Consider the following 21,201-nt stretch of genomic DNA (forward strand, 5'->3'; position numbering starts at 1 on the left):
TGTCTTTGTGACAGGATGTGGCGTGTGCTCCGAGCAAATGCAACAGGCACAATGGGCTATAAAGCAGCGGAGCCCATCTCCGTGTGAACACTGCTCAAGAAAAAAAAACTGCTGTGCGGCACTTAGGCTCTGCAGGATTATCTTTTGTTCTGAAGCCCGTCATTAGATGTGACAGTAAGAAATAATGGAGCACAGCACGCGGCCTGGTCCTGTACAAATAAACAAGGTCTTATACATCATTGGTACATCGCTGTTGACATGTTAAGTAGCAAATGTGATTTAAAAAGTGATTTAATATTAAATAGTTATTCCAATTCTCTCTAAATTCCCCCCAAAAAGGAAGCAAGAAATGATTATCTCGAACTTTCGTAATGAGCCCTTTTTTAGAATTCAGTAGCATATTAACTAAAAATTAAAATACAACTCAGGAAGAATGCAGATCAATGGTTTTATAGGAAGTGAATCATCGAAGCTGTTAATGATCTTTTAGGTAACACTTTCCTCAAAGGTTATGTATATGGCATTATAAAAGTAGTTGCCTGTTAGTGCCGTATTGTAATGTCTAGTGAATCATTTTAACTACGGTTAATAAATTATAACATTTTAAATTTGATTTTTACACTTTACATTTTTTATTTGTTTTTAATATTTACAACCTTGTATGTATTAAAACACACATTATGAACTATTATAATGCATCATATCCTTTAATAACCCTTCATAACGCATTGTAGAAAAAGAAAATTTAAAGTGTTACCTTTATTGTGTTAGCAAAAGATGGGAAGCACATAAAGTTATGATGAAACACTCGTAATGTTAAAAACAGTCTACAATAATCGTACAAACCAATTCAGAGCTTTTTTACCACTTTCCTGTAGCTCAGCGGTAAGAGCAAAGTTGTGGGTTCGATCCCAGGGGATTGCAAATACCCATGTATAACAATGTATAGGATAATGTAAGTCGCTTTGGATAAAAGCGTCTGCCAAATGCATAAATGTAAATTTAAAAGATTTTGGTGTGGGCAGGGCTAATCAGTGACCAAATTTTCCTGCCCCTTGTCACTGTAATGAAACTCGTATTATTTAAAAGTGTATTTTTCCATAGTCGCTTTGAATACCAGCATATGCTAGATTAATACATGTAATTGTTATTCTTTCCCTTGCATTCACAAAAAAAGAACAGATGGACTTCATGATTGTTTGACTGTTTAAATAATGTGTTGTGCCCTGACTACAGTACTTTGTGTTCAGCCTCCATGCTGGTTGTGGACCAGGAGCAGTCTGAGCTCCCTGCGGGGTCAATGATGTCATCCCTTATGGCTCTCTGTGGTTGTTGTGAGTGAGAACATCTTTTCCCTCCATCATCAAATGAAGAAACCTTAAAATAGCTTGTTGACTGCCCGGGAAAACCAACATCACGGTCATGTGATCATGAACATCCATGCCAACAACAATCAGTTAGGAGCAGAACAGAGTTGTTCTTCAGCTTTGCCTGTTGTGTAGGTGTAATGGATTGTCATGACATGACATTAATTCAATCAGCGGAGACCTTTGTATATCCAGAATACATATTTTATTTTATTTAGGCAGAGAAAATACTGTTCAGAGGAAACGAAACCAAAAACACACAAAAATAAACTCTTTTCATATTTGCCCTCTTTCTATCGTCGCTTGGCATTTCGATGGGAGCTGAGACGGGTGTTTATATGCCCGTGCTAAGACTAAACAATGAGCGAGGCATGTGGGTGGTGGAGACAAGCCTTTGGTTATGAAGGTTTGTGCCCAGAAGCTGAATCAGGGCTCTTCAATTGTTCTAAAAGAGCTCAAACACGCTTTGTATTCTAACCTAAACACACACACACTCGTGCTTAGATGGTTAGCGCAAAACATCGAAAAACACAAAGGGGGACGTCTATAAAATCATGCAGATTGGAATGTTTAAGGCCCTTCAGAAGAAAACCAGCGCAAGTCCAGCCCAAGGGCTATATTAACATTTTATTGGATTGACCGAAGCCCCATATTATCATCTGAGGGCCGATTTAATCTTGTAAAGAGAAAACAGGACAGAAAACACAGTCCTTGGTTAGTAAAAGGCAATTTCGGAGTTGTGATTTTTAGTTCAATTTGTGCAACTTTCGATCAAGTTTGTTATGTTTTAATATATAAAATGAAAAGTCTGATTGTTTAGGGACTTTATAGCTGTTGTAAATCTCTCAATTTTAATATAATAAACAAGAATTTAATGTACTTGTCATTACAATCTCCAGTTAAAGATATTACTGGTGACCTTACAAAGATTAACGCAGCATCTTGCGGATTAACCGTGTACTCAAGGCAATTTCTAATATCGGAACGCAATCTTCCTCCCCCGCAACACTTTTAATTGAAACGAATTTAGCACAGCAGAAAAAATTACACTTGGCAGATTTCTGTAAATAGCACAGAGACGAACAAAAAAACGAAGGAATAAGGATGTAAAGGGGAGAGAGAGGCCTGGCTATGTTCATCTGGAACAAGAGTCCAGACAAAGGCTTTCCGTTTTGAACTTCCTCTCTGATTATATGGGTACGATCGGGCGGTTGGCGGGCACGTGGGTCTGAGGTCACATGTTTTTGTTGTTGTCATGGTGATGGCACTGGCTGCAGGCAGGTGAATCCAGGAAGGGCAGCGCTTGCTCTGTGCTGTGGAGACGGAGCACTCTGCAGTTCAGGTCCAGACAGCACTGGGAAGAGAATGTGAATTGTTTGTTATGTAGCAAAGTCCTTTTCTAAAACGCCTTTTTTAATACATTTTATTGCTGCAATACACACTTTTTATTTGTAATATTTTTTTATAAAATAACACTTTTTAATGCATTATGCCACTATAAGTACCAGGTGCCTGATAACGTAAGCGCTTGATTCTGCTTATGGTTCGTTCGGAAGCCCACATTGGCTTTAGGATAATCTTTTCTTGCCAACATTAGATTTTGTATCTCCTGACAGCGATGATCATTTGCATATATAAACACAAATCCATCCTCCGCAGTTCATCTGCTCTAGCTTTCTCCCTCTTTATCTATCAAGATTTTAATAGCATTCAGCCTGCTCCTCATAACTGCCTTCAATCGAGAAAACCTCTAAGGGGAAATTCTCCCCGTGGCATATAAAATGATCTCCAACTCGGCTACACTGGTTCAATATTTAGATATGATATGTGTCGTGACCCATTTTCTCTCAAACTCAGTTCCTTTGCTAATTGTTGAAAAAATTGAAAGCGCTAGGATTTTTTTTAACCAAGCGTTGGGTAAGAAAGGGATTAACCGGTTGTAATTTCATCTATTCTGGGTCGTTTTAAACCATATTTGGGTCAAATATAAACATTATCTATTTTTTATTTTCTTTGCTAATTTGCTTTTGACAGCAAATAAATAGTATTGCATATCTGCATGTCTTTACAACATATAGGCGGTATGTACATACTTTGAGTTTACATTTAAAGTATACTCTGGACTTATTCAATTTTTAACCTTTTTAAACCTTTTTGAGGGAAAAATGAATAGAGATAAATAAAAATAATAATGAAAGAACAAGGTAAACTATAAACTTCCAGGTGAAACATGATGTAGCCTAATAAAAATCCAAGTATAATCATTTTCTTAGTGTATTTAACCGTGCGCCTAGGTTTGTCTATTTTTGACCCAATTTTTTTTGTTTGTTTAGGGTATTATTAAAAAGTTGTTTTTCATTATCAGTTAAACATTATCTGGATTAACTTTTCTCAAATCGACTAAATAGTCCAGTCAACAACACTGACTGTGCATGTAGTCTTTTATTTTATGTTTAATACTTTTACTGTGTGTTTTAAGGCCTTAGATTCTTAGATGTCCTGTCTGGGTTTGACATTAAAAACTGATTTAAAGTCCACATCCTCTTTGATGTTCAGCAGGCTCTGTGTTACCTGCACCATACAAGAAAGGTCAACTCAAAATTCTCAATTGCATCGTGACATAATTTAAAGCTTGAATGGCTGTTTTAAATATATGAAAGTAAGACGTGATCCGAATGTGCAGCGTAAATGGTTGCGGCAGAGCTTTGGTGTCTGCTCTAACTAAAAGAGCCAGTATAAAACTTTCAAAAGCAGTCAACGTGCAGATCAGAAGTGTGCGACGCGATGGAATACAAATACATGGCAGAGATGGGTAATGGCGGTCTTACTTTGAGTTCCAGCAGAGTCTGTAGACCCAGACACACCTCAAACGTTGCGTCCTCTGTGAACGGAGACAAAATAAGGTTTAAAATAGGGCAAGAGACACTTTGTATCACAAGTACGTGGGATTTTAGACTTTGGCTAAATAGAAGTGAGGGGGTTTAATAAAACTGGCTTAGTTGGACTTCTTTTGTATTTGGTCATAACACAACCAATATGGCCAGGCTATGGGTTAGGTGTGGCACTGAAAGTGATACCTCACCTAAAAATGAAAATTCTGTCATCATTTTCTCGTCATTTCAAACCCGTATGACTTTCTTTCTTCCGCAGAACACAAAGGAGATATTTTGAAAAATGTTGGCACTGGCCCCCGTTCACTTCAATTGTTAAAACCAATCCAAGTGAATTAAAGTTAACAACTTTCTTCTGAATATCTTCTTTTGTGTTCTGATAAAGGAAGTCATACATGTTTTAAATGACAAGAGGGTGAGTAAAGCTATCCCTTTAAAAAGAAGAATCATTCCTCTGCTGTCTGAGTTGGAAGAGGTCAGTTGCTCACTTCAAAAGCTGAATGTTCAAACAAGCTGGAAGGATATTGCATTATACGCTTTCAGACGTTCTTTAGATCATGTGTGGGTGTGTTTTATTTCGCATAATGATGGATCTACTTCTCTTATCTTGTGGAATATATTCATGTTTGCATTAGCTCTATCTTGTCTGGCTCAAACTGGTTTTGTGTGCAGCCAAGTTTTTGAAGGGGTTATTTTGGGTTTCACTTGATTGATCATGTCAAGTTGCTATGAGTGCTGTCGTGTCTTGGTGGATTTATTTTCTGTGAACACAAGACCATCTAACCTATGACTTGTGCGGTGCATTGGACTTTTTCCCTGCCCAGCTGCAAGTGCAGAGACTTCACCGTCTCCTCCGTCGATTCACTGAATGGCAGCTTCCCATGGGGCTTTTCTTCGTGGCTGGTTTTCAGTCTGCAATAAACACACATTAGCAAAACGTTCATGTAAAGTGGTGCATTCATACAGTATATACACACATGCTGTACACATAGGTAGGTCTTAGTCTTTAAATAAGTTGTCATCTTACCCCAGTCTTCTGCAGCATGTCTTAGAGATGTGGTTGTGTTGGCACCCTGTGTTTATGGATAGCTTCACCTCCGCGTCACCACACTGCAAAAAAAACTTTATTACAGTCTTTCTTGTTTTCAGTCTTTCTTTTTTCTTAATAGAAATATACATTATTAGCCAGATTGGAACAACACGGCTCAACCTGCCAAGAAGTTTCAAACAGGGGGCGAGCTGAGAACAGACAATAATATTCTTGGTCTTTTTAAATATGCTTTAGTTGTTCATTACATTGCGTTGATTTCTCGGTTTTGTTTTTGCGACGTCTGGCAGTATCGCGACTGATGGCTTGAGGATAATAGCTCAGGTTAATAATGGACCATCACTTTAAGAGTTTCTCCGTGGAAGCTCTTAATGTTTCGCTCCAGTAAGCCGGTTTATTTTCACGGTGTCCTTTAACCCGATATTCCATCAGCGCTTGCAGAATTCAGAGCTCGTCTGATAAATTATGACCCTGCGTTTTTGCAGCATTTGCTTTTTAGTAGACCCTTTTGCCTGTTCATGGTGTTGGCTTGACCATTATGTGTAAATGATTTGTTCGGTTTTAGCAGCATCAGTGGACTGTTTTTTAACTGAGTGGACATCCGTTAGTTTTCAGACGGTCACGCATTTTAACACAAGGCAGCTAGACACACACACATAGAGTGAAAGCATGTAGATAAAGAAATTATACAAACCCCCCCTTTAATTTTCAGTCACACATCTAAAAAGCGTTATTGTGGAGGTTATTTGTAAAAAATATATATATATATTTATGATGTAAAACATATATATGTTTATAATGTAAAACATATATATATATATATATAATATATATATTTATAATGTAAAACATATATATATATATATTTATAATGTAAAATATATATATATATTTATAATGTAAAACATATATATATATATATATATATATATATATATATTTATAATGTAAACATATATATATATATATATTTATAATGTAAAACACACACATATATATATTTATAATGTAAAACATATATATATATATATATATATATATATATATATATATATATATATATATATATATATATATATATATATATATTATAATGTAAAACATATATATATATATATATATATATATTTATAATGTAAAACATATATATTTATAATGTAAACATATATATTTATAATGTAAAACATATATATAGATATATTTATAATGTCAAATTTATATATTTATAATGTAAAATATATTCAAATTTATGATACTTCAATAAAGATGTTTATATTGATATTAAATATTTTTTAATCTCAAACATTTATAGTATTTTAATATATATTTGAATTAAAAAGTATTGTTTGCCTGTGCAAAACTCCGGGTATTACTGCAGGTGCACAGTTGTGATTTCAAGGGTGTTTTGGTGGTAAATAAAACATGCTTGATGCTCGCTAGGGTGTTGACTGCATTAGATGGTTTGTCTGTGTTCACCTATTCGCCCAAGTAAAAAAACACCCTCAAATCACTGATGTTGTGACTTAAAGTAAGCCTTATATTGTTTTTGCCTGTGTATTTGTTTTGCCTGCAAAATTATAAATCCATCACTTAGAAAAGTAAGTCCTTTCATCAACAAGTCACAACATCTAATGAGTCCTTCATATTTTTAATAGGTAATATTAAACACTTAATGTTAAGTTCAAATCTCAATTTCTCGTTTTAAGCAATGGTTATACTGATAATAGCTTTAGCAAAATAGGATTTGGAACCTGTTTGTGACATATGGTTTCACAGCATGCGTGACTTAAACACAATATGGTTTCACCTACGCACAGGCCCACACAGCTAAAGCATTGTCAGGCTCTGAGTCTGCTCTGCACCTTTTTGCTAACTGGACGGTTACCATAAGCGAGCTTTCCGGCGAGCGTCAGCACCGTTCCACATTCAAAGGAGATGATAGGTTTTTTGCAACCTTTTCGCATTTCCTGTCACTCAAGGTGCGAGCAGTCACCCCTGCAACTTTCCTACCACATGAAGAATGGGACGCAACATCTCTCGTATCAAGTCGTCAACCTCTCACCGTTTGCACAGAGGGGGCTGTAAAGCCCCTCTCACGCATTGTTCCACACACACACCGTTTCTTCAAAATCACAAAGTGTGGTGTTAAGCACTCCAAATGAAACACTGGCAGATAAAGAAACAGTTGTTGCAAACATTGTTTGCAACAGACCAAAAGGGGACAAAGTGCGTCTCAAGAATCTGTGTTAGTCCTTGCTGTACTTTGTACTGTTTCTTTGTCTTTCCTGCACCCTGTGGTCACGATATAAAAACATCCTCATAGTGAAAACATTTGATTCTTTTATGTTTCTTCATTTGTAGTTTCAGCCATGAAAGATGTCAAAGAAACGAAACAAAACAGATTTCCTAGTTTACAGTTTAAAGCGAGATATTTCCTCATGAGCTGTTATAGCTTTATTTGACCACATATACTAACTCTGTGTGTATGTGTGCGCGCCGGTTGTGCAGTTGAGAAAAATCATGCTGTTAATAATAATGACAGCTCTGAATGGATCAACATCATGCTTGACTTCTCACCCTGAAAGTGAAATGAATCTTTTCAGAAGAGGAAGCGTGAACCAGTAAGGTGGATTTGCTACGCACGTCCCTGTCCCATTTCAACAGCTCTTCATTACCCAAGCTTAATTAGATGCAGAATTGGAGTTTCATTTCATCTTTCAGTTTGATGACAGGAAAATCATGCATCTGTTCTGGAACATTCGGTTCATTCAGAATGCATGTGTGCTGTTAACACAATCTGAACCAAATGGCAGTTTATAACAATTTTACATAATTGGTGCCTATTCGTATGAATTTCTATTGTGTCATTCATACGTGGCTTTTTGCCCCTATGGTTATAACTGGAAAGAACCTTCAAGCATGCTTTCTTTCTACTAATCCATTGTTTTTGTAGAAATACCATCGTACAAATTAATTTTTTATATTATATTTAAAGAGTTGTGTTTTTTATTAGATCAAGTTGGTTCTTGAACATTCTGAGAGAGATTTAATTTTTCATGTTCAATAACGTGGCCCTGGTTTGATTCTCAGTTGTAGCATTTTGTATTGTAATTGCATAATTGGTACGTCTGTTGGTATGTAAGGTCTATTGATAATTTTGGTTTGTTTAAATAACATATAGATGGCTGGTCATTGTCGCAAAATAAACCTCTAGATGTTGATAAAAAATTGAGCCGGAACGTGATGCCGAAAAATGACTCCTGACAAACTATGAATTCCCCACTAACATTAGGTGTTAGGATCCGGTGTGGGAGAGGGTTTAGGATTAGCCAATCCAGTAAGTAGTTTCATGAGGGGAGTCATAATCTGATGGGGAGTCAAAATTCGGCACAACACCGGCACTTCTCTTTTTTAATCTTTAGCATACCTTCACTTTTTCTTGGGTACCTGCATTTCTCACATGTTGCCGGTACCTTGCCGAGTTAAAGCATTATTGAATGGGTGATTAATAGTGATGACATCCCACTACAGATAGGTAGCGATTATGCTATGTTCCGGACAGCTGGGTTTTCGGATATTTCAACCTCAAACACAGAAATAACTGTCTGGAACGGCACTCGAGGTCGCACATGGGATCTCTGAACTCTCAGATCGATCAACCCTGGCCTCAGTGTTGTTTCCAGTGAGATTAGCACGGAGCCAGAGATACTCTTATGTATAGACTGTCTGTATTGTATTCAAATATGTCTGTAGTACTTCCATTTGAAGAATGCATAACGGCTAACAACTCCCATTGACATCCTTTAAAAAAGCTAGCCTCTGTTCTTCTTTCCTGCGTTTCGCTGGAGCCACAGCATTAGCATTAGCCGTTGCGCTTTTTTTGCTAAAGATTGCAGGTTTCCATCTAGTGTTGAAATGGATAGCTTCGCGCCAATATAAAACAGGGTTTGCGTTAATTCTGGCCAATCAAATTACAGAGGTCAAGCATTTCAGCCAATAAAACTAAAGAAGAACGTTCAGCCAATTGAATTGAAGAAAACAGTCTGCAGGCGGGCGCCTGATAAAAATGTTGTATCAGCAATGTCCTAATACGTTTGGTAATAATTTGCATTTGTGGTAATAACTTGCATATGGCAACGTGCACAAAAGAGTCCCAGAACCTTTTTTTCCCACTTCAAGCGCTCACAACAATGACCATCTGTCAGAACATTACTGTAGCTCCTGAGCTGGACAGTGTAGCGTCCTCTTTTAGTGGCCATTATTTCATAGAAAAGGATTATTCTTGGTGTTTTAAAACTCTCGTGTTGACAATAGACTGTCAGTTGACATGTGGAGGCAGAGGAAATTAGCTGCTCTTGGTTCATACCCAACCCTATGGTTTAAGCTGCTTTAATTTCGGGTCTATTATTACTTTGTTGAAGTGATGGCGAGGGAGCCGCAGAATGACACTCCAATGTGTTCTGCAGTAAAACAGAGAGCGAGTTTTAATAGCTTGGCTATGGGGAAGCGTTGGCTTTTTCGATGATTCTAAAAGGTCCTGGAAAACCAGGAAAAATCAGTCAATTTAAATAGTTAATTTCAAGCCTCAAAACGTAATGAAAAATAATACAACTTTCGAGTCGTTGTAATTTCTAGAGTAATGATAATAAATATGTATGTATATTTTCTAGCAGACTTATATTTTATAATCAAATGTAAATCACCTTTTATATAATAATAATTGTATGTTTGTACTTGTATTCGCTACAAAAAAATCCAGATTTAAAAAAATATTTTACTTAAAATGCTGGGTTCCAAAAGAGTTAATTGCCAAGAAAGTAGTCAAAATGTGAAATTTGGGAAAGTCTTGAATTACTAGAAAAATATTAATTTTCATAAACCAAAAGGCATGGGAATCCTGGATCTTTGCTAAAGTTTAAGATAAATTTGCAACCTTATATATTTTAGGTCATCATCTTTAATCAGTTTTTCTTAAGCCCATTGTGTTGTATGATTATAAAAAAATTGAATGACCGGTAAGTTTGTCTACACAATGAGACGCATGTCCTCCAGTTACATCATCTCTATTGTAAACTTAACAAGAGTGCTTCACAGATTTGACTTTTTTAGACACATCCTGGCTTTTCAAAAACCAAACCGACCGGCACAGTTAGCTGGCACAAAAATGAATCTCGGAAAAAATGAAGCAACCATATCAAGTGGTTTGTTGTATTACCTTACACTGGACCACTAGAGCTGAGAGGTTGGATGCTCTCTCTCCCACTTTCTTCCTGTCTTCTTCATTGTCCTCATCCTCGTCAGACCTGAGGCTCTTCTCGCTCTCTTCTGGAGACTCTCTCTCTTCTGTGGAGTCGTCCACAGTGCTCTCACTTCTTTCCTCTGGTTCTCCGCCCTCTTTGCTATCTACAAGTGGAGAGCGAACGTGAGAGGAAGTGTCCCGGGCTTCTCCACGCAGTCGTGGGATGTTGCCCTCCATAAGGCGTCGCTGCACGATGCTGTGGGGTTGCTGTATAGGCAAACGGGAAGAGGAAGTGATGTCAGCAAAAATCATTTAAATGGTGTATTCTGCCATTAGTATGTCTACTGCATACAGTGTGCACAGATTTTAAGCATTCTAGATGGAATATTTACCAAACGTGATTCTTTCAAACTTTCTCACTAATGTAACACAGTGGAACCTTATATTACAGTAACATTCTCAGCAATCAGGATGTGTTCCCCCTGCTATGATGGACAGATTCAGTCATAGAAAGATGTATATTTGATTCATTAAACCCCCAAAATCTTATGGCCCAGTGGTTTAGCATATGTAGTTCATACTCTATGGAATGTTGGTTTGAGGCCAGCACAAGCTTTTTTCCTATTTATAACAGGGAACCTTATCTTACAGTAACATTCTCATCTATCAGGATGCGTTCATCCTGCAAAGATTGACAAATTTTGACAATCTTAGAACCTAATTGTTGTGGGCTATAAAATCAGCAGTTTAAATTTGAGACATGTATGAACTTTGTCTTATGGAACATGGGGGAACCTTATCTGACAGTAACATTCTCAGCTTTCAAGATGCATTCCCTCTGCTATGATCGACAAATTCAGTCAAAACAAATCTAAATTCGATGGCCCAGTGGTAAGAGCATGTAGTTAATTCTATACAGAATGTTGGTTCGAGTGTAGCCAAATATTTGTATTATTGATTATAGGGAATCCTTATCTGAATGAGTTAAATTTGAGACAAATTAACTTTAAGACTTTCTATGTGACTTTCTGTCTTTTCTGATGGTAATATTCTAAAGTATCAGGATGTCTTTCCCGTATTTTTCATGTTTTTCGATTTTCAAGTACACAGATGTGAGGTGAACTGAGGGTCATTGAGGGCAGAATAAGTTAACATCATTAACAAAGCCGGCAGAACCATTATCGCTGCTGTTCCTTCCCTAAAGACATGCATTTCAAAGGTGAAGTGTGTGAGACACCGTAAATAATCCAGCATCATAACTATCTTTATGATACATCATTGTTAAACACTTCCTCCATCTGTTGGGAGAGTCCCGTCCACAACCTTTTCAAACTAGTATTCAGCTATTGTTGTTATGAACAGCTCACACTGCAGTTTTATTTGCTGTTGCTAGTTAAATTTTACTTTATTTTTACCTTAAAAATAAAAAAAAATGTATTCAAATGTCAGCACATTTTGAGACTATGGGAGTTGCAACTTAATCAGATTTCCTTTCAATTTTAATATTATTTATAAAAAATGTAATTCAATATTTAATATTATGCTTGTAAAATTAAACTGTATGTTGATTAAAAAAGGCTGTATGTTTAAGGTTACATTTAATGGTCAAATATGTAATTTTATTAAGGATCTATTGACAGAAATGCAATATATAAAACGTATATCTTCAGAGGTGTATAAAGACTTAACATAATGAAGTGTTATGTTTTTATTTCCTTGGGATGAGCTATATCTATCTACACACAGCGCCATGTTGTTTTCACAGTTGCACTAAATGGACAAACTGCTCTACAGAACTCGTTTAATAAAAACGTCGTCTCCTTCGGCAAAGAAGCGAAAAATAGACAACATCTTTTCCTGTGTCATCCACCGTAGTGCTTCGAAAGACAGTGGTGAGGGATGGTGTGAGCCACTGGTGCAACCTCACCTCTAGATGCTGCTAAATTTCATACACCGGTCCTTTAAAAGACAGACCAATACACGCATGGTGCAGTTTATATAGTGGAGATTCTGATCCCTATAACTCAGTTAGAGAACAGCTGTCATTTCCTACAGGTTAGCATGGTCAAGACCAGACATCAGTTTTATCTGCTTATAAACTTCATTTGGAACTCCAATAATACAATTATGAGGACCACCTGAAACTCCCTCTCACACAGGCCTACTCTCAAAGGGGAAGCTGAAAATACACAGCGAAACCTAGATATGAACGGCCTTCTCATTCCTTCCTGTTCCCTTTCGTCAATGTGTCTAGCATTCTGGTTATTCCTCACTTAACACATGTGCTCCGGAGCGTGCCGTGTCCCAATTACATGACTCGTCCTGTGCCCGGTGTTTTTCTAACATCATGCTTAAATATTTACTAGATCTCTTTCAGATAGAAACAGCATTATCGATCCACAGCTGTGGATTGGAGGGCGTTATTGAATTTCTATATAAAAGGCTTTTGTGTATCCACAAAGGAGGAGTTTGTTGTTTATGTGACTGGCAGTTAAGTGCAAAAACATAACCAGTTTTGTACCTGTTTGTCTTACATGCTATGATAGATATGGCAGGCAATTGAATCTTAACGTACCCATATATATAATATTTAGGAAGAGCTTAGGTACTTTATGTAAAATGTGTATAGCGTAGGTCTAATATCTCACCATTAATTTTTTTGCCATTTTATATCACCTTTAGTAGTTATTTAAAAAATAGCCTAAAGGAGTGTCTCATCTCACGCTACAATGTCAAATTTAAAAGCAATCTGTTCATGTCAGCTATCAGTTGTCTGAATATGAAAGTGTTTTGACACTTTGACAGGCAGTGGACCAGTTTTGTTTGGCTTTCACCTTAGAAGGACATAGAAGAGAGATCGGTGGGGGTAAACAGAGAGGGTGGAAGGTAAATGCCACCGTCAGTACTTTAGCCTGCGCTGTTTATCGTTTAATCACATTGCTCTACGATTGGCTGGTTTCAGAAGGGGCTTTTATTGATCCATTGCCAATTAATCCTCTGATGAATGAGAATGCAGAATGAGAATAAGAAGTGACAGGAAATGGAGATGTGATGATTTGAGATTTAAAGTGACAGTTCACCCCAAAATGAAAATCCTGTCATTATTTACTCACCCTCAGGCGTTTCCAAACCTGTACAAATTTCTTTATTCTACTGAACACAATGAAAGATATTTGGAAGAATTTCAGTAACCAAACAGATCTCATTTCCCCATTTACTGTCATAGACTAAGTCATAGTCTCTTATGAGCCTCGAGGCTCCTGTGATTCAGTCTAACCTCTAAGCATGAGGTATTGAATCCTAGGGGCTTAGACAGCAGTGAAGAGCCCACAATGTTAGATATGTAAACACATAGCAAAATAACAACCTTAAGATATTATGCACATATTTTCTGGTTTAAACAAAAATCTGATCTTTTGATATTTAAATAAAGTGGCTGCATATCAGGGCAGGTTCAGATAAATTCACATTTAGATTTTCCCAAATCAAATGATGTTGTATGTAATACAAATCCATTGTATGTTGCCAGGACTGTGAGGGAGAGACTATTCAGTCGTTTTTTTAATTAGCCATGTTTCTCTTTGCTGGATCTGGGTCCATTCACAGAGCGGAGGAGATTGATTTTGACAGGATTGATCACAGCATTATGTCTCTCTCTCCCCTCTTTCTTCTCAAAACAGGCTTTTGCTTTACCAAGTGATTCATGTAGCTGTGATTCAGAGATGCTCTTGTGTTCTACTGTACGGATTTGAAAAGTCGCTATAACCTTGTACATCTGATTATCCAAAGACACATTAGACACCTTAGTGAAGACAAAGAGGATGCCATGTTTCTTCATAATACAACTGTATGCATATTATAGTCAAGGTGAAACGGGGTGACATGACATAAAGCAGTTACAATACATGACACTAACAAAAGCAGATAGTCTTTAGAGAGTTCAATTTTATAACTCTATGTAACTGTATTAATTCCTATTAAACCTCTTCTTTACTTCTAGAAATTGCTTATTTTAATTCTAAAGTTAGATGCAGAAAATCACATTCTCCCCTCTAAATCAATACAGAAATATTTCAAAGTCCAGTTTAACTTGTGGACGCGGACAGCCATTCATGCGGAGCATAAAATGAATAATTCATGATTCATTTGCATAGTCATGTGAATGTAGAGGTGTGGAATTGGTGGATTTAGCGACCCGACAGAATGAGACAAATCTCTGTCCCCACCTGACAGAGCTGAATATTATAAGGGCGAAAAGCATGTTTGACCTGCGGGTGGAACAGCATGTCCTAGGAAACACATTGTGCTGTTGAATTGTGGGTAAATAGAGGTCAATGGTTATTAATTGTGAAATGATTGTACTTGATGGGGGCTTGTTGAATGTGTCAAGGAGTGCTGTAGCTTGTTATAACCACCGGGTCCCTGCCCTGCTGATGCTTATATGGGTCCATTGGATGTAGTGGAAAGCAAACAATGGTGTGATTTTTGTTTTTAAGTTTTGTTATATATTTCCTTACAGTACTGTACCGTTATTCTTGCGGCATAAGCAGATCATTTCAGTTTAATTTTTCCCCCAAAAATACCTTTTTTAAAACGAACGATAGACCAGATTCAAGTTTGTGAGCAGATGAAATTCTCATGCCTGACTAAAATTGTAACTAGTTGTTGAAAGGAAGAGTTAAATATCATAGCGTATTGCAGTTTCGAGTCACTAAACATATTGTTCTATTGTTTCATAATATAATATTCAAGAATCACATTCATATTGAGATCCAAATATTTATTGTCACGTCTCCCCTGAATCCCACCCATACTGAACATTATTAAAGGATCCATGTTCTGAAGGCTGTCTTGAAATACCCTAATATTGAAACGTTAAATGTCTTAACCCATTATGATGCAAATTTTTTGGGCAAAGTCAGTTTAATTGTCAAAAAAGGGATGTCATGCAGAATACATTTTTCTTTTTTTATGATATACCCTGAGAAAGATCTTATAGTTGATGATGTGTTTGTATTTGGAACTGTTTCTTACCTTTGATACACAAGATGCACTCTATGATGCTCTCTCTCTCTCTTTCTCTCTCTCTCTCTCTCTCTCTCTCTCTCTCTCTGTGTGTGCGATTACTGTGTGTGTAATAGCTAATTATTAGAGCTCAACAGGCTCCTCTCCCTCATTAAGAGAGTCATGTGATGTACCTAATGGTTGCTCTCCTCTCCTGATCTCTCGCCCCAGCACCAGACATCCTCTGTCACACACAACATGCACCGCCAGCTGCTGTTTCTCCCTTTTTCTCTTTCTCTGTCTCTCTCTTCATCTTAACCCTTTCTCTCCACTTTCCTACAGCTGTTTGTTTTCCCCCTTGACACAGGTAGTATTTTTAGCACCTTTCCCGGAGGAACATTTCGTATCTCAACAACTTCTCTCAATTCCCGAAGGAGAAACAAGTGAGACAGATGTGAGAGAAAATATGCCCAGCCTTCGGTCGGGTTACCTTTATAATTAGGTCTAATGTTTGGCTTTTCTAAAGGCGACACAGGATTAATTCGTCCTCAGAGAGACCATTACTCGCTCATTATTATATTTTACACTTGTTCTAGTGGAGATAATGTGCGTCGACACCGTTTGGTTAGCACATATTTTGCAGATTAATGACAGTCCCTCTTATTACACGGCTACTTGCCATTTCATAATTAAATAGACGTGAAATGCTGATTTGAGTTAAATGATTTTATTATGTGAGAAGCATGACAAACTAGGAAATTGTTTTGTCTGGAACAATAGCCAATTATCTATTACTATTTGAAACTGATTGACGGTAAAAAATTAACCAATCAGAATTGAGTATTTGAGGGAGTCATTTAAAATTTAAGTGGGATAATTGTCCCTTTTTTATTGCTTAAAAAAATATGTAGACAAATATTTATATTTTACAAATTGTGTATTAACATGAGACATGGACGACATTGAAAAATAGAGTCAAGCTGTCTAGTACAAAAAGGTAAAAATTGACAATTCGCATTGACTAGGCTATTTATTGAACAAAGAGCTGTGCAATAACGTGATTTGTTGAAAGCGCACAAATCGATGAGCTTCATGATGTCCTGCATGGTGTGCATGAAGCCTGTCACGTGCACCCCATGCTGTAACTCACACACTCAGTCAATGTCTGTTTAAGTTAACTTTACAAACAGTGTAAAATGCATGGCCTTGGATAACATTTCTTTACATTGCAAGACACAGAGTAAAGAGGTGCATTACCATCTCCGTTCGCATCTCCTGCACATGAGTGCTGATCTGAGTGTGCCCTCGCACTGTTTTGCTCTTTATGTTCTGCTTCAAAGAGACAGACGGGATTTCAGAGGGCCTAAGGGCCAAAGAGCTGCAAAACAACACTAGAGTTACGTAACGGGAATGATTTCACGTGTCGCTTGTAAGTTAATGAGAGAGGGAAACTGTGAACTCCCATAGTACTCATATACACACATTTACACTCCATCTATCTGAATGAATAGGACATAATGCCAGAAAGAAAAATCTGTTTAAATAGACAACGATAGGATTAATTGGATTAAATAGAAGAGTTTTGCTTGAGTCTCCATTCTTTTGGATAGTTCTCCTATGAAGACGTTTTGGAGTCCAATGAGTTTCAGGGAGATTTTGTCACAAACTGAGTTCACATTTGCCAAGTCAAAAGTCAATAGTATCAAATATATTTATATGATCTCCAAAACCAATTTTTTTAGCGATTGATTCATTTACATCCTTTCAATAATGACCTAGTTTATGTTAACCCTAACCCTAACCCATTCTAAGAAATTATAGCAACAACTCTATAAACAAAGTTGAGACTTTAATGAAACATAACTGAGGACATCATGTTTTCTGAGCTATGCACTTGACCTGAGATTAAATTTATTTAGGTGATCAGTTCCTTTGGTTGAAAATGGGTTGAAAACCCTTTTGCCTGTCATTAGATATCTGTCCGTCTCTCTCTGACTCGCAGGGACAGGCGTGACACAACGGTCACGATCGAACCCGGTGAATAATTCCTTATGACACCCATTACAAAGCATGCAGGAAAGAGAGAATTGTTCCTGACATTAACGCTTCCTCTAGCCAGATGCTGATGTTCAAAACAATTGCATGTACACAATCACAAAAACACAAAACAGTATTCCATAAGACAGATCGAAACAACTGCTCATTCGGTTATCTTTAGCTCCTGCGTTTCTCAGCTAGCATCTTTCTCCGAGAAGCTGTGACTGAGCCCTTTATAAGCCTCACAGACGAGCTTCGATTCTTCCCTGCTGTGAACAGAGATAATTTAAATAGGCTGTATAATCACGGGCGCACACACAGAAATGCATGCGTCCATCCCTGAAAGCGCTCTTGAACTGAGATTCTGAAGGTTTCTTGGAGTGCACGCTGGGAGCTTGGGTAAGTGCCATCTATCACAGTAGTGGAAAGAGATGACAGCAAGACAGTTAGTTTGCTATTACTATAATTATACGGTGCCCTTAGGACCCAAGAGAGAGATTGACTTAAAGTAGAAGAGAGGTCATTGGCCTCTGTTGGTCAGAACAGACTAAATGTTTGGTTGACTTTTGTTTGTTTGTTTTATTTGCGCATATATCCCAGTGCACTCCATTGACCGTGTACATACAGTTTGCACCAAACTTAGACCATTCAAACCAGACAGTAGACAGCATAAATAAGTCTAGAATGCTGAATCTGATAATGCACAGAATTAGCCGGTGACAAAAGGTCGACAAATGTGATATAATGTCTATAATTTGGCCTTCATATGAACTAACCAGGGGCTCAAGGTTAACCAAATTATACCGTTATTTGGCCTTAAAACTTCAAATCAACGGGACATAAAAGTAACACATAAATCACAAATACTGTAATGTTTTTCTGATGTTTCATTAGTATTTAAATTATGTAAGAGGAATGTGGAGATTTTAGCGCCATCTAGCAGTGAGGTTGCGCATTGCAACCAACGGCCCATTTCACTGCTCACCCTTACCTTTTGAAGCACAACGGTGGCTCTCACAGGACAAAAACATTGTCAGGGTTTCGCTTATTTGTGGAAGGAGATAACCTAATTATGAAATGCGCTCTGTAGAACAGTTTGTGCGTTTAGGGCTACTGAAAAAACATGGCGAATTTCATGTAAGGGGTCTGGCGATGTATGTAGATAGATATAGCTCATTCTGATGTAGTAAAAACATAACGCTCCAGTATGTAAGGTCTTTATACGCCTCTGAACACATATTTGTGTATATTATGTTGCATTTCTGTCAAAAGATCATCCAAAAAATGACACACTGGACCTTTAAATTCAAAACCAACAATTGGGTTTGTCCATATCTGACCTAGACATGGGTTAAACAACCCAACTTTTTTAGACCGGGCTTTTCGTAGTGCCATTGGTTGGAGGGTGTCCTCATGATGTCTTTTTTTATGGCTCTTGCGGGGTTAATCACATTATTTTTTCAGCTGTGTTTTCATACGCACCGGCCGATCAACCACCATTGAGATAAATGTGAACGCAAGCAGACGGCTTTATTCTGGTATTTTAGCTCGGCTTGGTCACAACACGGACAACAACTACAGTAAGCATGCAAATCAAGATTTCTTAAATTGAAAAATGCTGAAGGTGTCTGTAGGGGTAAGTGAAGGGTTCAGGGTTAAAATGTAGCTATTATTATAATAAGAATAGATAAAGAGTGAAGCAGCCTACCATGCTATAACTGCATTTCATGAACCTTGTGGACACCATAAGGAACACGGCTTCATACAGGGGCATAAAATGTCACATTACAGACATTAAAATACCAGGTGTCTCAAAAGGGTCTGATCAGAGTGTTTAAACAATTATATTTCATTTAAGTACAATACATGTTAATGGGAGGTCCCCATCATGATGTGTGCGTGTGACAGTCATCTACCAGCATGGAGGGGATGCTGAATACCAAATCTACGGACGTGTCAGAAACATTCACTGCCTGAGGCACTAAATAATGCATCTTGTAAGTGCATGATGGAATAGGGACACAACCAAAACTGCACATTCATTCGCAAAAATAAACACACACACAAGATAAATGCATCATAAATAAATCCATAGATGTTCCTGAATGAACCAAAGTGCCACTCACCAGGTCTTTGGAGGTGCCCAACCTCTTCAAGCCATCCAGGGGCAGAAGGTCAGCTGAGTCTTTGTGCGTGAACTGGGTGGCCTGCTTTAGTCTCCTTTGCTGATGCATGATGGCTTTGTCCCTCATCTCTAACTCTTTCTTTCCCGCACTCATGATCTCCGGCAATGTTAAATACACAAACCTGTCCTAGCTGATTAAACCCTGAACCGCTGCTTCTTACGGATGAGAGCCAGCAACACTGTGACCCTGATTTAGAGCTAGACAATTTCACACTTGCACGTGAACGCATGCAGACGTGCGGAGCAGTATCTCCTTTTCTTGAAAGATCAAATATGTGACTTGATATAAATATCTAAGAAATAATAAGTTTTGTAAAGAATTACTCCTCTTTAGTCCAGTATTATGATGTAATCTCTTGTGGCAGGTGATCTTGATAATCGTATCCTCTTGATTGACAGCTGTCACTCCAGAGCAGTGGTTGTCATGGTGAAGCGTGTGTTGTAGATATCTTCAGCCGGTATGCGTGCCAGTGACGCTTGCTCTGTCCTTGGTGCAGAGGCTGAATGTGTCATCTCTTTCTGTTTCTCGTATTTTATCTCCCCTCCCCTTCTGTCTCTCTCTCTTCACCTCCCACTTGTTTCTCCACCCGCCCCCTCACTAGTCTCTCAAACCTCACTTTTTGAACCTCAGTCCTCACTTATTTGATCTTCTCTTAGGTTGGCTTTACAAAACAACATCTCTGAATGTGTACCATTGAATCACGTAGAGTGACAAAATACAGAGAATGGCCTTCCTCACATGACTTCCCAAACGTAGAGTAACAATCCTACATTCAGTATAGCGTCAAGCGTACACTGGTGCCAGATCTATAATAGGCTTTCTTATGCACTTGTACGGATTGCTGTTTAATCCAGGACATTGCCGGTGGTCATTGAAGCAGTAAGCCTTCTCTCCTCACCTTGACACTCCTAACATGTCAATACTACAAGTGTTTTACTGAACTATGAGTTCTTTGACTTGGATGGATTGTACTGAATGCCTCGTAACTGCACTGTCTATTCATTTTAATTCCTTTTATTGGTTTAGCTTTTTTTTAATGGGTGTTATTTCATGTATATTCATATCAGATCAAATAAAAGAAACCCTGAAAGAGACCAGGACTCAACTGGGCATATATTCAAATATTAAATATGATGATTTATTTTTTATCTCACTGGGATGTCAATTGTCAATGTTGCGAATTTAGAGCAATTGTCCTGAAAATAATATGACAATATAACAAATCGTAGTGGTCCTAAATATTCATTTCCGTTTTTACAATTATTTTTATTTTGTGGTGTAATTTGACATAAATTAGGTTCATATCAGGTAGGATTAAAAAAGCTTTGTGGATACTTGGATATCAACAGTAGCCTATATTATGGTCATTGATTTTGTATACCTTATTTTAACAAATGTTATCCAATTCAGATTTATTCTAATAATATAA

At 37.5% G+C, this 21,201-nt stretch overlaps 1 protein-coding gene across 1 annotated transcript; it reads right to left on the minus strand.

Moving 5' to 3' along the window:
• Window positions 1-1,549: 1,549 nt before the first annotated feature.
• nrip2 (nuclear receptor interacting protein 2) lies at window positions 1,550-20,291 on the minus strand. The gene is made up of 6 exons (XM_056747585.1): window positions 19,713-20,291; window positions 10,522-10,812; window positions 5,286-5,368; window positions 5,043-5,170; window positions 4,196-4,248; window positions 1,550-2,721 (listed from the first exon to the last, which is right to left on the minus strand). Exons 1-6 carry the CDS (start codon window positions 19,863-19,865, stop codon window positions 2,602-2,604), a joined length of 828 nt encoding a protein of 275 aa, XP_056603563.1. The 5' UTR covers window positions 19,866-20,291; the 3' UTR covers window positions 1,550-2,601.
• Window positions 20,292-21,201: the final 910 nt, after the last annotated feature.

Source organism: Triplophysa dalaica, chromosome 5 (assembly GCF_015846415.1).
Source record: "Triplophysa dalaica isolate WHDGS20190420 chromosome 5, ASM1584641v1, whole genome shotgun sequence".
NCBI classification, from domain to species: domain Eukaryota; kingdom Metazoa; phylum Chordata; class Actinopteri; order Cypriniformes; family Nemacheilidae; genus Triplophysa; species Triplophysa dalaica.

Bases quoted from the DNA above. Each gene is read 5' to 3' on its own strand.
- nrip2 (XM_056747585.1), bottom strand. From the start codon at position 19,865: ATGAGTGCGGGAAAGAAAGAGTTAGAGATGAGGGACAAAGCCATCATG. The intron at 10,813-19,712 runs GTGAGTGGCACT...TTGCCTATACAG, and splicing joins TGGGCACCTCCAAAGACCTG to CAACCCCACAGCATCGTGCA. The intron at 5,369-10,521 runs GTAATACAACAA...TTTTTTTTGCAG, and splicing joins CTCTAGTGGTCCAGTGTAAG to TGTGGTGACGCGGAGGTGAA.